The 10,708-nt window shown below is 41.2% G+C and overlaps 1 protein-coding gene across 1 annotated transcript; it reads right to left on the reverse strand.

Moving 5' to 3' along the window:
* Window positions 1-1,245: 1,245 nt before the first annotated feature.
* LOC147314029 (uncharacterized) lies at window positions 1,246-2,937 on the reverse strand. Its single transcript, XM_086260814.1, has 3 exons — window positions 2,717-2,937; window positions 2,178-2,460; window positions 1,246-1,996 (listed from the first exon to the last, which is right to left on the reverse strand). The coding sequence occupies exons 1-3, from the start codon at window positions 2,920-2,922 to the stop codon at window positions 1,454-1,456; spliced, it is 1,032 nt and encodes a 343-aa protein (XP_086116940.1). The 5' UTR covers window positions 2,923-2,937; the 3' UTR covers window positions 1,246-1,453.
* Window positions 2,938-10,708: the final 7,771 nt, after the last annotated feature.

Here is a 10,708-nt window from a genome sequence, read left to right on the forward strand (position 1 = left end):
CCCTTCCTCCTCCTCCGGGCCCCGACTCCCCCACTAATCTGCAGTGGGATTTAGATATTCGACGGACAGATGGAGGTGTGGCTCAGTTGGTAATGAGGTGAGCAGTGGCAGTGAATCCGGAGGCCCAGACACCGGCGAAACGACGTGTGGATTGAGATGTAAGAGGCCCCTACGCAACCAGATGTACACAGCTGTCACACTGCTGACAGAAAGTAATCCTGCCACCGAAGCACAGAGCCAGAGAGAGACAGAGACAAAATTAGTGTCTATCCCGTGGAGGTTTAAATGACCGCAAGTACTTTTACTTCCAATTCAATTAATCTATCTATCTATCTATCTATCTATCTATCTATCTATCTATCTATCTATCTATCTATCTATCTATCTATCTATCTATCTATCTATCTATCTATCTATCTATCTATCTATCTATCTATCTATCTATTAAAGTTCTTACTGTCGAGTCGTAGTACACGTGCAACACTCACACACACAGATTTAAGGGTTTTACTGTAAGATTCTGAAGTATCTTTGAAAAACTCCAGAAAAATCACGCTGAAATGATTTAATTATTAACTCCTAAATGCATGATCATCTTTGAAAATATGATGGATAATATTAAATAAAAAGGCCATATAGCCATTAAAACAATCTCATCCTCCACCAGCTGTAACAAATACTGTTTGTTCATTCATTCATAACTATAAAAATGTGATAGAATAAACTTCAAATTTAAGTGATTTAAAAAAATATATATTTTAAATATATTTTGCTGCCAGTCTCTGCTTTTTCTTACTGAAAGTGTCATTTCATCATGAGCCTTTATCTATAATGGAAGACTTCTTACAGTTTTTGCCCGTTGCCTGAACACATTTTGCAAAACTTTGCTCATTGTGCCAAAACCCTAAACACAAGTAAACATGACACAACACTGGGAAATATACCATTCACATCTGCACCAAATTGAAACTCTACTCTCAAAACCTAAACTCTGCTGTCAAAACCTAACATTCCTTTGTCAAAATGTAACTCTGTTGACAAAATGACACATACTTGCATCATATGCAAACACTTACAGAGCAGGAGGAACACACTAGTCTACTTTATATAAAGCACTGCAGTCTTTGATTTCCATTGTTCATTCAGAAGGCATATTTTCAGGAGACACATTTGCAAACAACCAAAAAAGCAAATAGACCTACTCAATATTGTACATTGCAGCACTGTACATTGCAGTACCATGAATTCAGATAAAGCAAAAAAAAACAAAACAAAAAAACCCCCATAATACAGTAATAGAAAAAACACTATACTGTAAACAAAAAATCATGACAATTGTGCATACGTGGGCTCATGGATCCCGCCGTCTGTTGGGGTCTGGCCACAGGACCTCATCAACATCGCAAGCAATGTCTTCTCCCGCTGGGCACCGGGGAAAATATCCTCTTCCATGTCAAAACCATCCATGGATTGCTGTCACCTGAATGTCGCCGCAGGCCTGTTCCATTGCCTGCAGAAGAGGCATGCAGGCATGTAGTTGGCGGTCATATACACGCCATCTCCAAGCCGAAAAAAATTCCTCTATAGGGTTTAAAAATGGTGAGTAAGGGGGCAAGCATACCACTTCAAGTTGACTTTGGTTGGAGAACCAGGCCTGGACCAGAGCAGCCCGATGGAAACTGACATTATCCCATATCACCACAAACCTGGGCTGATCTGGTCTGTTCTGTACAACTATATCATGGAGAGCATCTAGAAATGTGAGTATGTGTTGGCTATTGTATGGACCCAGTATTGCATGATGGTGCAGAAGCCCTCGAAGGCATATGGCGGCACATAATGTGATGTTTCCCCCGCGCTGCCCTGGGACGTGCACAATTGCCCTTTGGCCAATTACATTACGACCCCGTCGTCTTGTTTTGCTCAGGTCAAATCCAGCTTCATCAATGAAAATGTATTCATGAGGCTGTGCAGCTCCATCCATGGCCAAGATTCTCTGAAAAAAAGGGGAACATATCACTGTACTACAGTGCTACACATACAGCACCCTCACCCCATCACACAGGTACCTGTGTAGCTCTCAGAATGGATCCATGTGGTACTGATATGGTACATATTCAGCTGCTACTGGACTTCACCAATACTCTATTGTAAATGTAAGGGACAGTTACACGTACCCGTACATATTCAGCTCGAAGTCCTTTGACCCTGTCACTGTTCCTCTCGAATGGGACTCTGTAGAGCTGCTTCATGGTGATGCTGTGTTTACCCAAGATGCGTCTGATGGTGGTGATGCTCACATGGTCTATGTTGCTGAACACTCGCCTGTCTGCAAGTATTTTCCGTCGTAGCTGGTGGAGACGGATGGCATTGTCTGCCCTCACTAGGTCCACAACAGCAAGTTCCTGCCGTTGTGTGAACAGGCGTTGGCGTCCTCCCCCAGAAGGTCTTCGAGTCATTCTAGAGAAATACAACCACATATTGTCATCGGTTTGCTTATTTTTCTTACAGTACTTCACTGTATATACTGTATCATCCACTGTACAACACTGTACTTCAATATAAGTAATCATGGTATGTTTCACAGAAACTACCACTTTGGCTGCAAAAGGAGCATTAGCACCCTGCAATACCCTGTACACTTGATATGGTAACTGTAGAACAGTACTATGAAAACCATCTGAGTAGAGTAGAAGGCAGTGAGATGAAGACAGACCTGTTTTCTAGTCGGAATTTTCTTATTACAGATGCCACTGTGAAGCGGCTTAGATGTGGGTGGACTCTCTGCCCAGCTTCCCTCATAGTCAGGCCGTGGTTGATGACATGGTCCACCAAAGTTGCTCTTATATCATCAGAAATATAGGTCTGTGCATGGCCTCTTTGACCTCCTCCTCCTCTTCCTCTTGCTCTCCCTCCATCCATGCTTGCAAAGTTCTTGAATTGGCTAAACTGAGGGCTTTTTGTGGCTGGCTAATTGGTGTTCAGTTTTGCAAGTAAGTGCCTTCAGGTGTATATTTGAGTGGTTGCAATTACCCGATGTGTTTTGTATTTTGGATACATGTGTTTTCCAAATGGCACCCTGAAATTTCATTTTTGAACGAAGTGTCTTATGTATGAAATAGAGTGTAGTATGCAGGACCATGTGTGTTGCATAAAGGAGTAAGTGTGTTGCATAATTGCAACCAGAGTGCAAAGCAGCACTTTTGTTTAAGGTATGGGTACATGTGTTTGGGGTATGGTAACAAAAGCTTCAAGTTGTGTTACTTTAGTCTAAGCATGGGTTTATAGTGTTCAAGCAACGAGCAAAAACTGTAATAAAGGTTTGTTACTTCTGCTCTATTAATGAAAAGGACTTTTCTACTGCTGCTCTGGCTACAGTGAATAGGTTGAGTGTAAGAGTGTGTGTCAGCGTGACTGGGAGCAGCAGGAAGCTGAGAGGTGAAACCTGAGTGTGGACGAGAGGCTGGATGTGGAGGGGGGGTGGATGGGATGAATCGGGGAGAGGGGATGCAGGGTTGAGGAGTGCGGTGAGCCGGTGGGTGGGTGGGTGAGTGGTGATGGTGGTGGTGGTAGGGGCACTCTGGGAATGACTTGCCGCATATGTTTATTTAGCTTTCTGCACGGTCAACGGAGAACGAGTTCAGAGCGAGGTGAAACGGAAAGGTGTGTGTGTGTGTGTGTGTGTGTGTGTGTGTGTGTGTGTGGAAAGAGAGAGAGAATGTGAAGAGGATGTCTGTGCTCAAACAACTGGAGTGTAAAAAACGCAGGGCTGTGAGAGGAGATGCTGGAACAAATAAGTTCAACTTTTTCAGCTCGCCATTGTCAGTTCGGCCCCGATACAGTCTGCCCCCCCCTCGCCCACACACACACACACACACACACACACACACACACACACACACACACACACACACACACACTACCAACTGTGTGTGACACTTTTAAAAAAGAGTTCAATGTTGAAAATGATGTGGAGTTATATGGCACTATCATTTTTTATGATGTTGATTTTTTCATGTAAAAATGCAAAAATAGATACAAAAGCTGTTATTTCCCCCTCTTTTTAACCTTTACTTAACCATGAAAAAATTGAGCTCTTGAGATCAAAAATCTCTTTTACAAGAGTGTCCTGGCCAAAGAAGGACAGCAGTGCAACCATAAGTTGCATAAATAAATATTGCATGCAGATATAAATCCATACACCAGTTAAATATGTTTCTGTGTGTGTCAGGTGTTCACTCTCCTCTGTCACTTTGTGCTTCTTTATTGTGCTTCTTTTCATTGTTGTCATATTGTGACTGTGCCAGAGTGCAGAAATGATTCTGAATGAATGTTTTCACACCACAGTGTGAATACGTCAAATGACAGCATATTTCATCATTTTTATTATTGCACAAAGGTAATTGCTGAATGCTAAATATCAAAGAATTGGACAACATCTACATTATTAACATTATTAACCTTCATTAACAACCTTTATTACAGTTTTTCCCGCTATGAGATAAAGAAACAATTCAAGATTAGAAAAAATATTTATAACGCGAACATGTGTACTTGTGACTTCTATTAGCCATGACGTTTTGTATCCTACTGCTGTGCGCTGTATACTGCATGAGCCTTGTGAGTTTGACTGTTTCTTCTATTCTGAGCAGCTTTCTTATAAAAGAGGTATTTTATCTCCAGAGGCTTCCTGTTGAAAGATAAAGGCCATGTATGAATGATTTGCTTTTAAATGGATTCATGTAAGTTAAAAATATGAAGAATGTTGCTGTGTGTGTGTGTGTGTGTATGTGTGTGTGTGTGTGTGTGTGTGTGTGTGTGTGTGTGTGTGTGTGTGTGTGTGTGTGTGTGTGTGTGATATGCACCTGTGCATGAGTGCATGAGCTGTTGTGGCTTGGCAGTGGGCTCTCAAGGCCAGTGTTATTCTCCTCTGCCTCCTCCATCCCGTCTTTGAAGAGGAATGTGGATGGGAGAAAGAGGGCAGATGGAAGGTCAGAGGAGACGTAGTGATAGCAGGAGTGAGAGGGAGGGAAGGAAAAGATTCGGGTGGGGGTATCACAGTGACACTGGCTTCAGCAGCCTCCCTCTCAAACTCTGTAATTCAAAGGCCGAGAAAAAAAAATCACTTCTATAGACATTATTGTTTATTTATTTGACTTTTTAAAAAGAAAATTGAGCAGCAAGATATGTGTTTAGTGTTTTTAATCTAATACCGTCTAATCTAATACCGTAAAAGACAATTTTTGCAATTTTGCCTCTGTACACCACCACAGTGGGTTTAAAAAAAATCAAACAATCACTAATTGGTTCTATTCTCCCATCATTTATTGCAAAGAATTTTCATCCAAGTATTTAAAACAATCCTTTTATATAAATTATGTTAGTTTTTCCAGTTACATTAGAGCCTCTGAAAATAAGGTATAAATAAAAATAACTGTAATCCCTAAAACTTCATAAATTCAAGCTGAAAATCTGCACTTCGATCTTGATTGCCCCATCCATTCACTCCTTTTCTTAACCACTTATATAATCCAAACTGGGTGGGGGAGCTGAAGTGAGTGGTGCGGTGCCCCTTGGACAGGTCTCCTGTCTCTCACAGGCTAACACGCAGACACAGACAACCATTAATGCTCACATCCACAGCTGCACCCAGTTTAGAAACCCCAGTTTACCAGTCTAATCAGCATGACGGAGCAAGGAACTTCTTGCTGTGTGGGTAAGAGTGCCAACCGCATCTTGACTGTTTGATTTAAAACTTACTGTAGTGGTGTACAAGGAGACAAAATTACACACCTGTGTCACTTTCCAGACTAAAGCAGTATCTTGTCCCAGCAACTTTGTGCATTCCAAACTAGACTGGGAGGTGTCTGGTATCGCCGAAGGCAACACTTCAAGGGCACACAACCATAATATTGCTATCTCACGGGAGTTAAGAGATGCAGTTCTGTAAGAGCAAAGATACAGACCGGGAACTAGGAGAGGTACCTCATTAAAACCAGTTTAAAGACACTTCTACTAGTTCTTATTTGCAGGAACCGTTTCCTACAAGTGGAATAATTTTTAATAGACAACAACAAAAAAGGCTTCTGACTTTGCCGACATTTACCGCTGTTTGAGAGAAGAGAAGCTGGAGGAGAGGGTCATATGGAGTTTGGCGTGTGTGCTTTAGAAAGTGGGGGCTGTGAGAAGGGTCAAAATAGGGGAATGTAGAAGGTATGAACAGTAATGGCAGCGCAGTTCACCTGCCCCTCATGACCTTCACTAACCTCCATCCATCTGTTTATATTCACTGATTCGTGCCTCCCAGAGAAGACCACCGCACACTCACAAGCACATATGGATACACGCATGCCTTACAGAAAATTTATTCATGTATATTTTTAGTAGGTTTAAAAATAAAATCTTTAGACTTATATTTGTGTTACTTAGAATTTGACACTATGACATGTTATCCATCCATCCATCCATCCATCCATCCATGTTATAGTCAGATAAGGAAACATATAAACGCAGGAAATAGTACTGTCTTCAGAAACTGGAGTGGATCAGGGTGATTCTGATCAGTAGCGGGTTTAACATGGTATTTACCAAGTCAAGTGTTGAGAGAAGGGAATATCATTAAACAATATCAGGATAAAATTCCTAACCAGTTGTAAGTAACACATAAGACTGGGACTGGTAACCAGTGTGCAGTAATACAGCATGTAGTTTCGCTGTTGCATTAACTCTAGGGAAGATTTTAAAAGAGTTTAAAAGGATGGTAATGGAGGAAAAAAAGACTTTTCCTTGTGTTGTTTTAATGAATCCTACATTACTAACAGCCATTTACAAAAACAAGTAGAGAGTGTATTTATACTTTTTTTTTCAACCAAACCAAGTTACGCTTTGGTGCCATTTAACAATCAGCCCACATTTTAACAGGTTATGTAACATTACTAGCAGAAGTTGGGGTATTTCCCGTGGAAGAAAACTGTGGCAGACATAATCGTGGCCAATCATTGGTGACTCATTGGCTTTTACATCAGTGGTTCCATCATCGTGTCCAACAATTTCGTGATGCTGTGGTGCTGCAAGCATGTTGTCTTTTTTTCTTTCTTTGACAAAACGGATTCTAGATTGGGCAACTGCATCAGCATTGACATTGCACAGCTGGAAAAAAGGGATTTCATTTTTTATCTCCTTTCACTCACCATGTGTTTACACCCTATGAATTAAAGTATTAGTATTTACTGATCTTTGGCTCTCTTCTGGAGTGTCTCTTTTTCGTCCTGTCTTCCTCCCCAGCTGTTTTCCTTCTGTTAAGAGGGAGTTCTTTCTTCCCACCATTGGCAAATGCTTGCAAATAGGAGGTTATATGATTTGGGGGGGTTTTCTCACCATTATTGTAGGGTCTTTACCTTACAATAACAAACACCTTGAGCTAATTGCTGTTGTAAATTGGTGCCATAGAAATCAAATTGAATTGAACCAAACTAACGCTTTTCATATCATCAAAGCAACTTGAAATATCCTGATCAAAGACTGGTTTTCTTGGTTTCAGTGGGAGCTGTTTTCTGCAGCAGTGAAAAATCATGTGCAAAAAATTGTGCAATTAACATAAATTAGGGCCTTGATGGAACCTTGGGGTATACCACACAAGCCCGGAGTTGGAGAGGATTAAAAACATTAAAATTGAAGCTGATCTGTGTTAGACAACTTCAAAGTCTCTTCTTTAATGCCACACAGGTGATAAAAAGTACACAGCGATCAATTATATCACAAATGGAAAGGATCCAACCAACTGGAAGTACCTGATGTCCCCTGTGTAAGGAATTCTTTATGACTAAATGTTGAAAAATTTCATATTTGCCCCAAATAATTTGTGTTTCAAGTTCTGAGGGATTGCAATAGCTTAAGTTTTAATAATAGTAATAGATCAGATCTTGAAAAAACTTTGCAGTCACAAATGTTCTTTTTCAAATAAAAGCATTCATATGCACACAATAACCCCCGCCTCCAATGCATTTGTTTCTAACTAAACCCACAGTCAGCTTGGTTTACAGGGTTTACATGCAATGTGAGAAGCAACACACACATACTTCTCCATGTTCCCTCCACCTCCTCTTTCACCCTCACATTGTTATTTTTATAATTCAAGACTGGGGAGAGTAAGAGATGAGGTGACAGGGGGAGCGTGGCACTGATAAGGTAGCTAATACCCAGCTTTTTAAAATGTCAAAGGTCACCTCTGCTTGACTGCTGGTGATTGGGGTGTGTGTGTGTGTGTGTGTGTGTGTGTGTGTTTGGGGGTGGGGGTGGGGGGTGAATGGGTATTGTGTGGTATTATTGTTCATCACATAATATTCAGGGGTGAAAAATTTCAACCAAAACACTGCAGCAGGAAAATGAAGGTGCTTTGCCTAAGTGACAGCAAGCAGAATCAGTGGCTCAGAGGAACAGGAAATCCACTGGGATCAGTCTTCTGATCTGCCCTAGCACTCAGACAACAAACACACACAGTTTACCACACACACATGCTAGCACTAAATCAGCCTGTTGATTGAGCAGGCCTCTAATTTTAGCCGTCGGCCCCTGGCTCCCAAATAGCAGCTCTTTGCGAACAGGCGGAAGAAAAGGTGATTAATAACTGTCATGTCTGTCACGGCAAAGTCGCGCACGAGAGGGGAGGGTCTGCAGCGCTGATGCTGTCGGGGAAATGGAGTTACACGCGAGATGCTAACAGCTGTTGTTGTTATTGTTGTCTAGGGAGGGGGACAGCTGGAGCATATGCACTGTATTTCATTTGTTAGAGCTACGCACAGACTCTTGACTCAGACAATTTTATGTGACTTTAAGTGTATAGATTACATTTCACTGGATGGAATTTTTAGCCACAAAAAGAAAACAAATGAGGACAAAATAAAAGATTCTGATAATTTTGTGAGGGAACTTTGTCAGTATTTACAGATTCTGAGAATATGATTTTGAAACTGTGTTTTTTTCCAACCAAATAAAATAGAGTGGTGCACATAGCTGAAGTCACATTTGTTTCAGGAGCTGCACATTCATTTCATTTCTTTCTTTTTAAAAAAAAAAATAAGAGTAGGATTTAAATTTGTAGCTGAAACACAGTTTTACCTCATGGCTCTGCTTTTTATGGTTATTTCATAATTAAGCAATGACATACATGTGATAGAGGTGTGTGTGCACACTGTTGTCCCTTAATGTCTGCATGCACAGTATCTCAGTGTGTTCTGAGATAGGAGTTATTATTTAATGGAAGATAAACCACTAGAGGGCATCAGGCCAGAGCTCTGTTTGGAATAACTGAACTAACACTACCTGACTTTCACAGATTTTCCACATGGGTTGAAAAATATTGCATGAATTATGGTTGTACTATATGGGCTTGCATGGCCTACATGATTTATTTTTATAGCTACATACATAATTCTCTCATGTATCTTACATTATGGTATGTTGTCACTTTCATTTGGAGCAAATCTTGTTCTTTAACATTTGGGTAGGAAATACCGTGAAATGGATCTGCCTTCTTCCCCTTCTTTGTTGTTGCATATATAATAGCGGATGTCATTTTTTAATGAGAGTTTTTAAAATTTCAGGAAAAAAGGATGAATCAAAGTTGCATCCGAAATAATTAGATGATCTTAGTTGAGTAGAAATTCCGCTGTCGGTCATTATACCATCTTAAATTGAGATTTTTTTGGTGTCACTGGTTTAAATACACAAAATAAAAATTCAGCTCAAGAAAAAATATTAAGATTTAAATCTAGCCAATGAAATGAAAGCAGAGATGCAAAAACTGTCATTGGGAATAAACAGACATAAGAAAGAATGTTTTTAAACTAGGTGGAGAGCGTGCTCGGAGGTTTTAGTTCAAAACAATACATGTTTAAGGTTCACCTCGGCTGAAGCTGGATGTTTAAATGTAATGTCACGAGACGTTACACACTTACTTTGTATTACACTTCTCCTATCACTCAGGCACTCTTCACAAATACACCCAGACACCCTACACCCATATATTATATTGCTTGTCAGTGGCGTGTAGAAGGGTTTAATTTTAATTAGCAGACAACATTAGAGATGTTTAGACGTGTCTGTCAGCACTAATCACTCTGAGCTGTGCTGGCAAATCAGCCACACTTGACTTTGTTCTGCTAATGATTGCCCTTTTAGCACCTGTTCGATCTGCCACAGGTAAATGTCCCTGTCATGGCTGCTTCTTGTATAAAGTGATAGAAGTACGGAAAACGTGCTGCAAAGCTCGATGACACTGCAATAGACACAATGGACCTCTACTGGTAAGCTGAACCTCGGTGCACAGTGTGCATGCACTGAAGCATGCACGTGGGGGTGTGCGTCCATCTGTGTGAGTGACCTCAGTCTGTCCACCATACTGTATCTCCGGCTCTTCTGACTTTGTACCCTTGAGAGTGGGAGGTTGCAGGCTTTTGATGTGGCTGACAGTCGCCTCCTCTCTCCCTCTGGCTTCAGATCAGTGGCCAGGGCCCTCGTGGGCTAGCCCGGTTAAGATGACCACAACGGCAATGGTCAGCTGTCAGGTTCTCCTCGGTCACATGACCCTGGTCACGTGACTCAGTGGGGGCAGCCAATAGTGCTGCTGCCCTCGCTTCTTCGTGCGGTGGGAAAACATTCCAACAGCTGGCCTCGGACAGTTCCAGAAACATCTGCAACGTCCGCCAGT

This window comes from Aulonocara sp. 'chitande type north' Nkhata Bay, linkage group LG14, assembly GCF_057382095.1.
Source record: "Aulonocara sp. 'chitande type north' Nkhata Bay isolate Kocher_YH1m ecotype deep benthic linkage group LG14, A_spYH_male_GT1.1, whole genome shotgun sequence".
NCBI classification, from domain to species: Eukaryota; Metazoa; Chordata; class Actinopteri; order Cichliformes; family Cichlidae; genus Aulonocara; species Aulonocara sp. 'chitande type north' Nkhata Bay.

Bases quoted from the DNA above. Each gene is read 5' to 3' on its own strand.
- LOC147314029 (XM_086260814.1), bottom strand. From the start codon at position 2,922: ATGGATGGAGGGAGAGCAAGAGGAAGAGGAGGAGGAGGTCAAAGAGGC. The intron at 2,461-2,716 runs GTCTGTCTTCAT...GTATTTCTCTAG, and splicing joins AAATTCCGACTAGAAAACAG to AATGACTCGAAGACCTTCTG. The intron at 1,997-2,177 runs GTACGTGTAACT...CCTTTTTTTCAG, and splicing joins TTCGAGCTGAATATGTACGG to AGAATCTTGGCCATGGATGG.